The following is a 17116-nucleotide window of genomic DNA, read 5'->3' as shown; positions in this document are numbered from 1 at the left end:
GAAAAGGGCGTGCACCAAACAGCCACGTGCTCACCTAGTCATGGGACTGTCAAAGCCCTTCAGCCAACTGCGTAGGAACGCACCTCGCTCTGCAACTGTGACAGTCTAGCCTCTCTCTCCCCGTATTTTAATCCCTGGCTCCTGTACCCTGAGCTGTCTCCACTGCTACCCTGCTAGAGAAGAGTACGTCTGCTTGCAAAGTGGGAGGATGAATCTGTGGGTAGACCTTCTGTTCATCTCACAGGTGCTGTTGCAGCTGGGCTCCAATGTGCAAGCTCAAGGCACAGGTAAGATGCTAGATCTTGTATTTTTCAATGACTGATTCAATGTTAGATTTCTATGGAGTACATTGAGCAGCATCAGTTTGAATGGATTTTTTTTTTTCCATGTAGCCATTTTTATACATAGTATCTATTTCAAATTCAATAAACAGGCAAAAGGCACTACACTAAAGTATTTTTTAAGTAAAATTTGATTTGATTGTAAAATGACTGTAAAATATTAAAAAAGAAAAACTTTTTTTTCCATTTGCCTTTGCAATTTTAGTATTTGGCTTAATGCTGCAATAAATTTGTTCCAAAGAAACTTCTTTTCCACTGGTCTTTTGGTTCATTTCCCACCCAATAAAATTTTACACTAAAGGAGGCTGCACAGTGGCTTTACCAGACACAGTCCATTAAAATGTCCCTTAAAATAGTGTTAGACTCTATGGACATATATTGCTATATGAACACAAGAGCTATTTAACATGAGAATGTATGTGGATTGCACATATGCATTCAATTAATGAATTAACACTTAATTCAGAAGGGACTCCTTCAAGAGCAGCAGAAACAGAATAACAATAAAAATAGTAATATATTTGCCATAATATAGCATAAGCCAAGTTGACATAAAGGGCCTGTTTTTGTTCTTAATGACTCAGACAGCATGGCATATTTTTACAGGTGGAGCTGTAATGTGAAATTTTTAAGAGGTGATGAACTGAGTACTCCAATATTTCAGTGTACACTGTCTTGTCATGGACCCCAAAAATTACAAAATGTTTTTGAAAGTTTGACAAGAACTGAACTGCTAAACTTTGCCTGTAATTGCTCCAACCATTCACATGGTAATGAGTACACAGAAAAAAGAACACCCCCGTAGATACCATTTCTGGGATATAATCAACATTTGTCCATAACTTTGACTTTGACTGATGCCAGCATTACACATTTTCATCACAAACTCTGATTGCTGAACATGTTCTTCACAGGTACAGAGATTGCTGAACTCAGTTAGCTGTGTGTGTGTGGAGAAAAAAATATTTATTTTAATTGTTAGTCAAAGTTGATTAAATCAACAAATGTAGATTGGATCCCATGTCTAAGATCTGTGCATCTATGAAGTCAAAGTCCTGTATACATCAGGAATTTTCTATGCTTAATAACTGCATTCACTGGTAGCTGCAATTGGTACAAGTGATGACACATCTGCACAGATATTTTCAAATATTTCAGTAAATCCTCATATTTTGTTTAGTGTATATGTATGATTTCAGCAGAATCACACACTTTCGAAAAACTTGATGGTCTGAAAGCTCTACTATACACAGAGAAAATGCATTATAATGCATAATTACCCTATATCATGAAGAAACAAAAAGACTTTTCATTTAAATGACAAAGAGTAATTTATGGTTTGGATCAACATGAAACCAGAAAATCCTCTTTGTGATGTGAGTTGGTTGCCATGTTCCCCTGGAAAAAGTTTTTTATTTTCATTATTTTTGGTCTCCCTTGCAGTCTATGACCTGCTTGTGTCACCGGACTGCTTGCCAGATCTTCTACAGCGGGGCCTGCAGGACCAGTCAGTCGATGAAGTTTTCATACTCTCAACATTTCAGCTCCAAACCAAGACCCTGACCCAGATATTCAACCTTTATAACCCCAAAAATAACAACAAGTATTTTGAGTTTTCTGTGTATGGGAAGCCTAACAAAGGTATGCATGCCCGGTGTGCTGGCTTTTAGTATGAAATCAGTAGGCTTGTTCCTAAATCTTTTTGAAATGAACTTGAAAGAACATAGTGGGTCATCTCTTAAGACAGTCCCATGTGGTGTGAGATGGCCGCTCTCCAGTCAGTGATGTCCCTAAAAAAGTTCCTCTCTGTGGACAGCGATTGTGCGGTACCTGAAGGGAGACGGAAAGCTGGCCTCTGTCACCTTCAACAACATGCCGCTGACAGACGGGCGGAGCCACGCCATCATGTTCCACTTGAGCGGACTGCGGAAGGGCGTCGGCAGCATGGACGTCTACGTTGACTGCAAGCTCACGGAGACGGTGGCGGACGTGCCCGCCGCCTTCAAGGGTCTGCCCCCGGGAGAAAACACGGTGGGGCTGAGGACCATGCCGAACAGAGCCCGTGTAAGTGTGGCATCATGGGTACGCCCAGTCTACAGTTAATCCTGCAGGTTGACTCTCAGACCACAAACCATCTTACCTTATGAAAAATACAAAATGTATCTCCTAATAGGACCCCCATATGACATGGTTATGTCACTTTTATGCGTAATGTCACTCTCTCCAACCGCACAAGATTTGTTACAGTTGGCCAACTTTATTTGAGTAGGGTACAGGCATATGGTACAGAACTGCTTTTGATTTGTCTCTCCGTGTGGGCGACATGGTATTTTGATTCTGTTTATTAGCAGCAATCGTAAATGTTTGTTTCCTGTGTTGGCAGGACACCCTGGAGGACCTGAAGCTCGTTTTTGGTGACTCAGTGGACAATGTTGCTTCTTTGCAAGATTGCAACTTGCATCAAAGTGACTCGCAAATGTTGGGTAAGAGCACGGAAAGTAAGAACAGAACAGGGAAATCAACTGAAACAAAGCATGAAAAGTAACTGAAACAAAACAGGGAAAGTAAATGAAACAGAGCACGGAATGTAACTGAAACAGAGAATGGAAAGTAACTGAAACAGAAAAGGGAAAGCAACTGAAACAGAGCAGGGAAAGTAACTGAAACAGAGCACAGAAAGTAACTGGTAAAGAAATGTCATGATTGATACAAGGTAGCTGGAAAATGGCCTCTAAAACACTGAAGGCAGGACGTCAATGCCAATGACACAAACTCTCGCACACACACACAAACACACTCATTACATTACATTACAGGCATTTAGCAGACGCTGTTATCCAGAGCGACGTACAACAAGTGCATCAGTTTAAAGTGCAACTGCGCACGCACGCACTCACACACACGCGCACCGTTTAATCACTTTGAAGTAAGCTAATTGCTTCCTTTATGTAGTTCTGCACTTCCTTGTTGACAATCTTCTGGTGTTTCTGTTCTGGCCGATCTTCCGTGGAAATGTTCTGGAAAAGCGTGGTACAGTTGAAAGGCCATTCGGAAAGCTTTAGGAATGCTCATTAGCAAGCATTCCAGCTGTCATGATCATTTAAGCTATGGTGATGAATTAGACCCAGGTCATCTTCCAAATGCCGGACCGCTTTGCATTAATGCCCAGAGCACCTCCCTTTCCCTTCTAATGGTTTTTGAATGAGGTGTTTCCTTCCTGTCTCATACAGGTGCCAATACGAAACAGCTGTCCAATCAGATGATCGAGCTCACCAGGGTGATCTCAGAGCTGAAAGACATCCTCCTACAGCAGGTAGTGTCTTATCATATACATTCAGCTGCAATTGATTCAAGATTTCAAGACGTCAAAACCTTTATATTTGCTTTGCATCTGATTGCAGGTCAAGGAAACTGCCTTCCTGAGAAATACTATTTCTGAGTGCCAAGCCTGCAGTAAGATATTATTTGAGCATAATTTCACAATGCACTCAATAATTTCAGTTTCTGCCAGTCAAAGGAAATTTAAAAAATTAAACTTCCAATTACTTTTATTGTCTGTATCAAATAAGTCACTACTCTTAACAAGGTTGATGTAGCTGAAAACCTGGTTTATCTAACCAAATAAATTCCATGACTTTTCATTTCTTATTGATGCACCCAGGTCCCTCTGAAACCAATATAAAAATGATACTTCACTAATTTTGTATTTTGTTGAGTAAATTCCATTGTATGATTATATTTAAAACAGAACACAGCTGAACATAAGGACATAATGCTGAATTGGTGCAGGTATAAATCACTGATCCTGTTAAACAGGGATATAGATATCGTCTACATTAACTTCAGACAGATATCTGCTGCTTAGAGTACGCAGTTTTTGCCATTAGCTTAGATTTCCATTAGAAGAGATTGATGAGGTACTCAGTAGCCATTTAAAATATTGCAGCCTCACTCTTATTGTTTCACATGATCATTTACCTGTCTTTATGGTGGATATGTGTGATTTGCTAAAGTTATGACATCTGACTGTTGTTAAAGAGCTGACTGACAGCAATGACAAAGATCCAGACCCGTCCGACGACGCGCCGTGCACCCCGGGGTCATGTTTCCAGGGCAGCACGTGCGTTAGGACGAAGGACGGGGTGCAGTGCGGACCGTGTCCTGAAGGGTACACCGGCGACGGAGTGAGCTGTGATGATGTCGATGAGGTAATGCACTCCAGCGGACACTGAGTTCATATGAACAAAACCTGAAGAGATTTCTACAGAGATAAACGAATGGCATCATTACAGTAATTACCTGGTGGGCTCTGTGCGAATTCCTCTTTTCTTAGGCCCTGTCCAAACTGTCAGCACAGGAAGGACTGCTAAGCTCTTTAAACAGCCAATGATCTCTTTGAAGAACACTTGGTACAATCAGCCCTTCTCAGTTATGCTTATTATTTCTATTACTCTCTGAAATGAAATAAAATAAACGAATTAATGACAGAAGATTTTAACGCAGTAATGGAACCCTGGGCGAAAGACTCTCCTGACACAATTCCGGAAGCCTTTTGCCTTCTGTTTCCTATACCATTGACAGCAATGACAGAGTAATGGATCATTCCTCTTGAAGTTCAAATCATCCTCTGAGAGGAAATGTTTCATTGTGTTTATTTCCATGATGCAAGTCAGCTAAAAAATGGGAAAAGGATTTTGAAGAGCTGTTGCTGCTTTATTGAAAGTGCACAGGAAAAGGCATCTCGGAGAACTTCTCTGGAAAAATATTAACCGACGGAAGACATCTGGGAATGAGTTTGGTGGAAGTTGCTTTCAGTTTGCCCGAGGTTTATTGCATTATTTTATGATCCTGCTATGGCAATTGCACCAAATGGAATGAGCGTTGTGTTCGTGTTTTACCCTTTAGTAAACCTGGATCCCTCAGCACTGTGAACCAGAGCAGTAGAGTACTGCTGTGTTTTTATTGGGAAGCTGTGGAACTAGCCATAAACTGTACACATGTTTTCCTTCAGCATTCTGTATTCTGCTTTAAGGAAATGGAGTAGAACCACAGAGATTTGAACCCTTCAGGAACTGGGGATCTTTTGGAACTCTGAAATGCTGTAACTTTAAAAGTGAAGTTGAAAGCATTGGTTGCTTACATTGCTGTAGCCTTATTGCAGACTCTCATTTTTCTACCTATAAATACTTTAAGAAGTTAATAGTAATTCAACCAGCTATAAGTATCTCATTACAACTTTTTTTATGTTGTATAGCCTATTAATGACTCATTTGTAGTTGTTGTAAAAGAATGTTACCTAATCTTGTCCTTTTACACAGAGGTTAATATCTCTAAGGTGCTATTGTATGTGCAGCTATGTGAATTCGGCAGATTTCATATCCTTTGGACATGACGCACCTGTCACAAGCGTGGGGATTCTGAGGTGTTAGCTGTGGTTTGAATGGCATTTTGCAATCATGTATGTTCCTCCTGTTGTAACTGCATGACTTGAACTTGCAGTGCCAGTTTAACCCTTGCTATCCCGGAGTGAAGTGCGTCAACACGGCCCCAGGCTTCAGGTGTGAGGTCTGTCCAATTGGCTTGACCGGAACACCTGTCGAGGGAGTGGGCAGGGCATACGCACTAACACACAAGCAGGTAAGACTTCCACTGTGACCAAACACTCACATTTTTATCTTAGCAAGCATTGTAGCGACATGAAAAAAAATTATTTCTGTTCAGAATGCATGTTGATGAAAATTAACATTATGGATTCTGAAAATACCTAAATTTTGCTGTAGATTATGCCATCTTTATTTTATCTAGTTTTTGTCGGAATCAATCATATGTACTGAGATTTTCTGACTGCCTTATGTTGATAATCTGTATATCAGTTAAATTAAGATACAAAAAGGGGACTAGCTGCTAGAAATGAATATTTAGTCTGGCTTGCTTTTTATTGATGCAAAACAAACAAAAACTCAGGAGGATTATAAAATTAAAGGAAGAGTCTGCTTCCCTTGTCTGTGGCTCATGTACCAACACAGATGGATAAATGTGCACAGCATGCATTCACTGGTTATCTGTACTGTTTGCAGACATGTAAGGATGTAGATGAATGCGCAGGACCCAGCAATGGAGGCTGCACTGCCAATTCTCACTGCCATAACACTGTGGTAAGGCTGTTTATGCTTCTTTCATAACATAATCAAACCAAAAAAAGTGAATTGAAATAGCAAAAGTAGCATTGAGTTTGCTATTGTAAATGTACTCTAGACATTGCAGGTCCAGTTCTGGGCTGTATCATTTGCTGACTGTAGCCAGGAGTTTGGAGTGACAGGCCAGGAGTAGCTTTATTCGGCCGGATGTAGTTCAGCCAGGGTCTCCTCTGTGCTGGTTCCTCTGGTGCACCCAGAGTCCACACACCTTCCAGCTGCTGTCACTGATAGATAAGCCACTCTTCCGATTAATCAGGTCCTGTAGTACTGTATAAAAAGTTCATGTTGCCTGTGAGGTCACGTTGAACGCACCAGTGAAGCCCTTGTCTGGACCTCACAAATCCTTGGGTTTAGACCTCACAAAGCGCCGGTTCCCCACAGGGCTCGTTCTACTGTGGGACCTGTAAGACCGGATTCACGGGAGACCAGGGGAGTGGCTGCCGCCCTGAGGGAACCTGCGGGGGGGACGACCAGGTGAACCCCTGCGGGGACAACGCTAACTGCGTGGTGGAGAGGGACGGCTCCATCAGCTGTGTGGTGAGCACCCTTAATCGCATGCTGCAGCAACATGAAGCTGAGGCACAGATAAGTTCAATAATGGGAGCACAATCCAATTCCTGCCATTCCTATAGGGCCGGTGTAAATGTTGGTATTTATCCCAACCAATTATGCTGGTTCAATTTTCTAAACAGCTGTGTATACACTTCTGTATACAGCTGTATCTCTCTACTATATTGGACTATCTCAATATAGCTGTAACTGTATCAAAATTGTGTTATCATTGTCAAGAGCTGGTGAGTCTTATTTACTTTAAAACTGTTTTAAGGACACAGTCTGGAATCATTACATTTTTGTATAACATTGGTGGAAAAGTGACCACAAAACAATTAAAGGAGATAATTACATAGCAACAAGAGAGTTATGCTGTGAGTTTAGATCTGTCTTGAATGTGTTTCAGTGGGACATATCTCTCCTGATATTTCGGTGTGTTTTAGTGTGGCATCGGCTGGGCTGGCAATGGCTACCTGTGTGGAAAGGACACTGATATTGACGGATATCCTGACGCAAAGCTCTCGTGCAAGGATGATAAATGCAAAAAGGTATCACTTACCTGTTCTGGAAACCGTCATAGAAGTGGAATATACTGCAGCATACTGTAAATATGTGGACTTCCTGGGAAATCTATTATGATATTGCATTACTGGCATTTGGCACATGCTCTTATCCAAAGCCACTTACACAATGTTTAACGATATTACACAGTATCCATATTTACAGTTGATATTTAGCTACCGGGGTAAAGTCTGTAATTCAGACTTTAATTAAGAAATCTTGCACCATTTTTATAATAGTCTATGCGCATTTCAGGACAATTGTGTCTACATCCCCAACTCTGGCCAAGAGGACGCGGACCAGGACGGCCAAGGTGATTCGTGCGATAGAGACGCGGATGGGGATGGCATTTTGAATGAGGACGTAAGCCCGCTGTTCTTAATTACCCCCAGTAATTATCTCCATAGTGATGGTGCAAGTTAAACTTGACATGTTTTCCTCCCAAACCAGGACAACTGCTGGCTGAAGCCCAATACCGATCAGAGGAACAGCGACAAGGATAACCACGGCGACGCCTGTGACAACTGCCGCACCACGGACAACCCTGACCAGCGGGACACGGACGGCGACGGCAAGGGGGATGCCTGTGACGACGACATCGATGGGGACGGTAAAATTATTAAATCTGAAGAAGAAAAAAAACTGTCCTCAAAGTCCTGCTTTAGTTTCCCATTGAGAATTTGTGTGTAAAGTCAAAAAAGTATTGGACCACAACAACTGATTTGATATAATCGGAAAAAGATTCAAATTCATCAGAATGTATCTGCTACTGTACTTGGTAGCGAGAGATCGTATGAACATATGCTTGGCTCTGCAGTTCTTTTGATAAGCCTTCTTGCCCAGATCATTTGAACAAAAATCTTCCAAAAAACTTGCTCGGGCTAGGTAAATTAACTCTTGAGCTAAAAAGACTTGAGTTAAAAAGTCTAGCTGCCAAAATGTGTGTCTGAGTTAGTTGCAGCCTTTTATTTAACCTATCCCAGTTCATAATATTACACATTACGCACCCAGCAGTGTTAATCTGTTTTCACTACTGCTGGGTAATCATGTGATATCTGAAAATATATTCTTTTTTCCAGTAAGGTCATTTGTCACATACAATCTCATAAAAAAATATTAGACCCCAGAGAGACATGGAATTGAATTAGCTCATTTTTCTTACATAAAGTATTTTGTTTCATATATTCATAGAAAAATAAACATGCATTTCCCATTTTACGAGTACCAATTAAGTGTTCCTTCCATTCAAATGTTGTAATATTATTATGCAATTCTGAATACATGCTGGCATCGCTCAAGTATATGGGTTGTCTATGTACAAAATAGACAGTACACCTTCATTTTTTTATTCTCTGTCAAATATTTCTGTTGCACTCCTCATTTTTGTCAGACATTTACGGTCTGTTAGTAGAGGCAGTTTTCCATACTCTCGACCAGATCTTTGAGGGTTGGTCCAGTCTTACAGCAATAAGCCACGTGTTTGTCATTAATCACAGTCAAAAAAAATAAACCTTTCCATGTACTAGTGCCATCTTGTGACAGAATAAAGAAGCAGCATTTCATCTCTTTCTGAACCAGTAGCTCAGGCCAATCAAACTACAATGTACTTAGACCATCCTTTTGAATAATAACATTTTTGTATTGCTTAATTATTTGTTCTTGATTTCACTTGTTGCTGAATTCACAATGTTCTGTGAGCAAGTATGGTGCGCTTAATGGTTTGTTGTTCACTATTAAAGGCAAAAGCCATAAGTGAATTGATTCATGGCGGTCTTCAGGTATAAAAAACATCTTGGACAACTGCCAGAGAGTCCCGAACTACAACCAGCTGGACAAAGACAATGACGGAGTTGGAGACGCTTGTGACAGCTGTCCCGGCATTGCCAACCCCAACCAGGTTAGAGGAGCACTGAAATAAGCAGTATTTATCGCATCTTTAAGCATGGAAGGTCCAAGAGCTTAGAATTGTAGGGTTTTATCTGCAGATCGTATGGCTGTGAGATTTCAAACTTTTGAATTTAAATTTCCATATTATAGCATATTATTATGGTTTTCTGTTATTTCTGTGTTCATTTGGATTGAATAATGTTTAAAAAAAAAAAAAAGAACCACCGTTGGGGAAGCCTCAGTCGTTTTAATAGTATGATGTCATTGTTTTTTTTTCATTTTTGATTTCAGTCAGATGTTGACGACGATCTGGTCGGAGACTCTTGCGACACCAACCAAGACAGGTACTCCCGGTGAAGGCCGGTCATTCCTCAGTCAAATGAACTGTCCACCCGTACAGATTTGCCCGTCTCTGTTGATTACAGCGATGGCGACGGCCACCAGGACTCCAAGGACAACTGTCCCAACGTCATCAACAGCTCGCAGCTGGACACGGACAAAGACGGCCTCGGGGATGAGTGTGACGATGATGACGACAACGACGGCATCCCCGACCTCCTGCCGCCGGGACCAGACAACTGCAGGCTGGTGTCCAACCCCGACCAGATTGATGCCAACAGTACGGAAGCTGCTTTTTCTTTCAGCATAATTTATGCTCTGACCCTTGCGGCAATCGCATTGTAAGAGATGGTGTCATTTTGGCGGAATTTCACTGTTTGAGCTAGGCTGCGCTAACTAGAGCTTCCTTTGAACAGACGATGGAGTGGGAGATATCTGCGATAAAGACTTTGACGACGACCGGGTGATTGACATCATGGACAACTGCCCCGAGAACGCAGAGGTCACCCTGACGGACTTCAGGGCCTACCAGACCGTGGTGCTGGACCCCGAGGGCGATGCTCAGATCGACCCCAACTGGGTGGTCCTCAACCAGGTGCTCCGCCCTCTTTCTCAACTAATGAAGGAGAAACAATGATTCTCACACATTGATCATGCTTTTTCTCTGGATCTCACTGTAGGACAAAATGTGTATCTGGTCTTTTCATTGTGCAGATTATACCAGTCAGTGTATGGCCATTTATGTACACAGCTGTGGATGCCACAGGGAGGCACACTGTTGGCCATAGCACCTCCCACTGATGGGGGGTTTAAATTGGCAGGGTGTCTCCTACCTTACTACTCAATAACAGCCCCCCCCCCCCTCCCCACCCCGTTGGGGGTCTGCTGCCTGCACCAGTTTTGCACTCACACAGCCCAGCTGGTGTGTTTCAGAGCCATAAGGAGCACTTGTTTTCTGAACGCATTTTAGAGGATTTGTGCCCTCTCAAACCGATGGAAAACGTTGCATGGATAAGATACAGTTAGATCGACTGCTCCTGATTGGGTGAGAAAAGATAAAAAGGGAATGAAAATTTGCTGAGAAAAAGACATAAAATGCCTGCACATGAATGTGTGCTGGATCTGATGCGATCAGCCCTCCAGTGACAGTTTGACGGTAAGCTGAAATAAAGAGAGGCAGTGAGCTCAGTGATGTGTGAATCTGGACAGAATGATCGATCTGAATTCCTGATCTGTGAGAGACAGTTTAAAACAGAGGGGGGATCTTTAATGATATAATGACTTTAGGAATCTAATTTAATTTAATGAATTTATGAATAATTTATTAAATTAGATTTAACGGTTTAATTTTTAATGGCCATATTAATAGGCCACTTCACTCCAGTGAATTGCGTATACCTGATACACTACACGTACATTATTGTACATGATGTTATGTATCAAATGTTAGATGCCAGCCAGGTATGTAGTATGCTACAATAACTAGCAAAATTATCTGTCATTCCTCATATTGCATTGCCTGGTTTGTCGTTACGTCACTTGTATACTTTAATTCATGAATGTTTAGCATGACATACATTTGTTACACTGCATCTGAATTCCTCATCAGGGTATGGAGATTGTACAGACAATGAACAGTGATCCCGGCCTTGCGGTTGGTAAGTGACAGCACACCCCCTTTCCATGTCCGGAGTCCAGGCTCACAGTTTCAATGACCGGTATTTTAAGTAGAAATTTACAGGAGAACGTTTTTAAAAGCATCCATTCCTTTTGCACAAGCATTGCATTTGCTTTGGAGACACCCTTCGCTAAGCCCAGTTACAGGCCTTACATGTTGTGTAGTATCCTCTGTTAAGGTTGGATATTTATCATAATGTAATTTAGGTCAGATTCTGTATTCAGGAACCTCTCAGTTCTCTGATGAGGCTTATTTCCTGGTGCACAGCACCACTCTGTTGCCAGGTAAGTTGAGATGAGCTTCTGGACGTCTCTGCGGCGTGGCGTGTCCCAGGTTAAGTTCTCGCCCCGTCTCTGGCGTTTCCCAGGTTACACGGCCTTCAGCGGGGTGGATTTCGAAGGCACCTTCCACGTGAACACGGCGACGGATGACGACTACGCCGGCTTCATCTTCGGCTACCAGGACTCGTCCAGCTTCTACGTGGTGATGTGGAAGCAGACCGAGCAGACCTACTGGCAGGCCACGCCCTTCAGAGCCGTGGCTGAGCCCGGCATCCAGCTCAAAGTAAGGGAGGAGCCGGGGGAGGGGGGGGGGTGCGCTTCCCAAACAGGTCATGTGACTTCAGGCAGCTGGCAGGGGAGATTGCCTCGTATTCCTTCATCTTGTTTACAAGTTCCAAAAGACTGCGGTTATCTGTGAACTAATTGAATCTCACAAAGCTAATCTAATTGGCAACCTTGCTAAAAGGCCCATTAGTATTACAAATACTCTCTCTCTCTCACACACATTGAGCTATTCCTGGGATCCAACCTACAGTGCATTACATAAAAGACAACTATAGATTAATCATACAAATATAGTTTAATTACTTATCTTTCCCGGTAATTTACAAGATATTGATGCATCCGATTTAATCAATTGCACAGGTGCCAAGGAATGAAGTAGGATTTCTATCAAAAATATCAATAAGAAAAAATAAAAATCCTCAAACACTGTGCTAAATTATTCTGCTAAATGGTGCAAACTTTGTTTTAAATAGAAAAAGGCTTATAAGGCTATACTGGCAGAAACATTTTCAGGTCATTGCTTGCACCAATAAACATGTGGCAGAGTGTGCAAGCTTTTAAAATTTTTCCTCAGTGACTATTTAAAAGCCCACTGAATTGGCTTGGCTCCCGTTTCCTGTTCAGGTGGTGAAATCCAGCACTGGACCCGGAGAACACCTGAGGAATTCCCTCTGGCACACAGGGGACACCAGCGACCAGGTTCGGCTGCTGTGGAAGGACCCGCGCAACGTGGGCTGGAAGGACAAGGTCTCATACCGCTGGTACCTGCAGCACCGCCCCCAGGTTGGGTACATCCGGTGAGCCAATCAGGAGCACTCCTCCGAGGATTTCACTTCCTGGACCTCTTTTTCCCAAAGCCTTTGCACTACTGAGGTTAACAAAGGTTTTAGGTAACAAGGCCGAGGTCATTTTACGGTTACAGTTAAGCAATGTGGGGATATGATTTCAGTTGCTAGGGCTTACTGTAGAAGAGGTGGGGTTTAAGACTCTTAATAGGACAATGCACATATATTGTGTTAGACAGACTGGACTGTTAACTTGATTGATTGTTCAATATTGTTATGCCTTAGTTCTTCCCATTGTCCTCTAGATTGTTTGTGCTGAGTCCTATTACATTGCACACCTGTTGGTTCAGTCTAGTACACAGATGTGTTTAAAAGGCTTCTGAGTCGGTCTGGTTTGAACAGGGTCAGGTTCTATGAAGGCCCCTCCCTTGTGGCCGACTCCGGGGTGGTCGTAGACACCACCATGAGAGGCGGGCGGCTGGGCGTGTTCTGCTTCTCCCAGGAGAACATCATCTGGTCCAACCTGAAGTACCGCTGCAATGGTGAGCACCGTCCAGGCCTCAGCCGAGAGGGTGGGGACACTGTGGTGGAGATACGGAGTGGGGGCTTTGTCCTCACACGCCATTCGCTGCTTTCCACATATCAAATGGTGCAGCCTGACCAATCAGAGACAGAGTGAACTGTGTGATTCTGGTGCAAATGTGCAACCAGGATGTCTTAGTACTTGAACTGAGATGAAGCAGCCCTTTAAATAGTATAATTCTCAAAATTGACAGAACTGATCCCATGGAAAATTCTTGCCATAGTTTGTTGAATGAAGAACACTACTCTTAAAATGAAATGGAAAACTGTTGAACTTCGTGGTCCGGTTAAGTAAATGAACTATCTAAGCTACATCCGTACTGAATGAAGAAAAATACCCGGACATTACAGCAACTCAGGGTTCCAGCCTAAGTGATACCTGTCTCAATGTTTGTCTTTGCTCTTTGCAGATACAATCCCGGCAGACTTTGAAGAATATACGGCACAGAACACGACCACCCCTCCATACTGATCAGTGGGATGAAGAGCAGAATGGCTAGAGAGAGAGGAGAAACAGAAAATCACATCAGTGAACTTTCAATGGGGATAACTGCCACACCCCTCGCAAAGGATCCTGGGTGTAAGGTGACAACACATGCAATGACAGCACAAACTTGGACAGTTTAAAGAACAACAGTTGCTTATACTTGCTGCTAGGTTTTTTTTTGTTTTGTTTGTTGAGAATAAGCATGTACAGAGGTATGCTTATATAAATCTTATTTGGAATTTATTATAGAACATGGTTAGATGTGATATATAAGCTAAAAATATGATGTATTGTAATGTTTCAGAAAGCAGTCTACAAGAGATTTGTTGACAATTTTTTCTTTCAATCATATAATGCAATGTCTGGTTAAGAACTTATTCAGACTGAAAGGAATCTCAAAATTATTACTTTATTGAAAATTAGTAACAGAGTTAGTAACAATAGCTTTTTAATGTGCTTGAGGAAACTGTCTTCATATACAATATCATCACTTCCATTTTATAATTTTTACTAATGTGATAATAAACACAATTCATAAGACTCTATGTTTAATTTCCTATTTTCTTATATCATCATTATGGATCAGTTAAAATAGATTTAGTCATTGCAGTTCTGGAACAAATCTCAAAAAATGGGTAAAATCCGTTCGGTTACGGTTTATAACTCAGTGAAAGCTACTTCACATCAGTTGTCGGGGAAAAAAAGACAACATTCTCATCTTTAACTTTAAAAATGCTTTATTGAAATAAAGATATTAAATAAAGCAAACCAACAGGGTAGAGTTTTTGTTCTTGTTTCTGCAGTGTGCACCTTCTAGGGCTTCTTTCATACTTTTTCAGAATATGGAATTGAGGGGCATTTGTAGAGAGAATTTATTACTCATGTAATTACACAAGACTGTTTTGGTCTACCAAAGTAGGAACATAACAAAAACCAAGAGTATATACTCGTACTCATACCCACACATACTGTTTACGTGCATGCCCAGTGGTTAAGATGAAAAATACTGAAAAATGATATTGGTAAAAAAAAAATATGGGTAAATGTTTAAAATAATTTTACAGGCTGAAAATGGCACAACATTGACCAGTAATTGTTTTTTTGTTATTTACACAATCATTATACTTTAGACTTAGACTTTCACACAATTGCAATATGCTCTTGAACAGCACCTCAAGTAGTTCATACGAAAAACAAATTCACAAGTATTGCTCATTCATATTGTCTACTGAATTCAAGCATAACCGACTGATTCAGATCTTTAAAAATCCAATACAAATTGGGAAAACCAAAGCACACAACCGATAATATCCATTTTCTGGATTGTACATTTAACTGGACAGATTTTTATGTTCGATATGTTTTTCTTTTTTAAACTAGCGACAGCATAGGTTAGTAGCTAGAGCAGCTTTGTGTGTTTGAGTGACATATATGAGCATTAAAGGCAATGTGGTGTTTTGGTACACAGACAAACAGTGACTGAGGGAAATTACGTATTTTCAGTGTCTCATCGCATTGAAGTAGACAGATATTCTGAATAATTCATATTTTATGGCTGGTAAACCTAAGTATGTAAACTGGGAAGGAAGATGTTCATCTTGATATTTAAATTATATGAAATATACGTTCTTCTATTCAAGGTGTAGACTTTCAATCCAAACACGAGTGACAGATCTTTCCGAATAAAAAATTTTAGTAACATTTTCAAATGGATTCCTAAAATGAACATTCTCACTATATGTTCTGTACTCATTAACAATACAAGGCAAGCAATATAATTAATATCATATTCCCTACAGGAAACCCCCGCCCCATGTGAAGGCAGACTAAATATCGAGCCTAGTTAGTGTGTCTACTGTTTCAGGTGAATCAAAGTTGAATGCCATTGCGTGCATTGTGAATCTATTTCCATCTCGATATTTAGTGCAAAATACAGGATCTTTCTCACCTTTTGTTACTTAACAATAATTCCAGTCGTTACATAATGATTCTCAAAAGGTCAAATATTTTGGGCTTACAGCTATATTATGTATGAATAAGCAAAACTGAAAAGGCTTATTTACTACAAAGGATCAGTAATCAGTAAAATCAGTAATTCTGTTCAGATACTCTTTCAATTTAAACTACAAGAAAAAAAGACAAATTCACAAATATTTGCGAGGAACATCTGATATTGCTAATTATACAATTTCATATAATATCCTAAATCAGTTCACAACATATAAAATATACACATTGAACCAAAATGTACTTTAAATAGAACACAACATGCATGCAATTGTTTCTGAAAGATTATAGTTGTCTAATATTAAGAGTGAAAAAGTTGTTTTAGCAAATGTTACTTGATTCAGAATTGTTGGAAACACTGGCAGTTAACATTGCTCCTACAGAGCACAATCATTACAAAACAACACAAATAAAATTACTTATTTTCACACTACTGTAAAACCTGAATGGAATGTTGTGTTTTTGAGGTTTGAGAGATTGATACCATGTTCATATCTGTCAAGTGCTGGTAGAAAAATAAATGAAACCTGAAGAAGTCTTACAGTCCTGCAGATGTCTGTGAATAAAAGGAATGAGGAATTGTACAGTACATGCAAGATTAAAGTGCAAAGTATTTACACTTCATTGAACCACCTTGCGTATTTGCAACATCTGTCAAAGCATTAATGTAACCACCAGACAGAGAACAGACAAAAAGTTCTAGCGGCTATTGTAATAAACGACAAAGCAGTTTGATTTTAAGTTTAAACCTGAAACTGAGAACACAGATAAAAGCAAGCATCCCCTAACCATGCCTTGGGGTATTCCAGCTGAGCACCAGGGTTCAGAATTAATCTTTATATCACAGTTGGCACACAAAGAACAGCTGAACTTACAACTAGTCAGTGCACAAGGCAATTTTAAAACGATTTGACTATAACTGCAAAGTGCAACTTTCACTACACAACTGGTGTGCTACATATACACTTTTGCCTTTGTATTTCAAAACCAAATCACCTATCACCTATTAATCCCTAGATTTGACTCTCAATGGTCTTAAACACTTTGAATATAAAATGAGGAGGAAAAGTATTAGAACTCCTTCATCAAATAAGCAAAGTGACCATCCATATAAATACCCAAAAAATATGAATT

The 17116-nt window shown here is 40.7% G+C and overlaps 1 protein-coding gene across 1 annotated transcript; it reads left to right on the top strand.

Moving 5' to 3' along the window:
- The first annotated feature begins 62 nt into the window (after positions 1-62).
- On the top strand, positions 63-14515 carry LOC135233331 (thrombospondin-4-B-like). Its single transcript, XM_064296757.1, has 22 exons — positions 63-287; positions 1785-1982; positions 2158-2405; positions 2725-2824; positions 3572-3654; positions 3743-3794; positions 4380-4549; positions 5841-5978; positions 6419-6496; positions 6920-7075; positions 7534-7638; positions 7907-8014; positions 8102-8261; positions 9430-9548; positions 9830-9882; positions 9964-10157; positions 10294-10472; positions 11487-11535; positions 11923-12119; positions 12746-12918; positions 13309-13448; positions 13899-14515. The coding sequence occupies exons 1-22, from the start codon at positions 209-211 to the stop codon at positions 13958-13960; spliced, it is 2841 nt and encodes a 946-aa protein (XP_064152827.1). The 5' UTR covers positions 63-208; the 3' UTR covers positions 13961-14515.
- Positions 14516-17116: the final 2601 nt, after the last annotated feature.

The sequence above is a fragment of the Anguilla rostrata genome, chromosome 10 (genome assembly GCF_018555375.3).
Source record: "Anguilla rostrata isolate EN2019 chromosome 10, ASM1855537v3, whole genome shotgun sequence".
Taxonomy (NCBI): domain Eukaryota; kingdom Metazoa; phylum Chordata; class Actinopteri; order Anguilliformes; family Anguillidae; genus Anguilla; species Anguilla rostrata.
The sequence above is the reverse complement of the archived record's forward strand: the minus strand, read 5'-3'. Positions and strand labels throughout refer to the sequence as shown.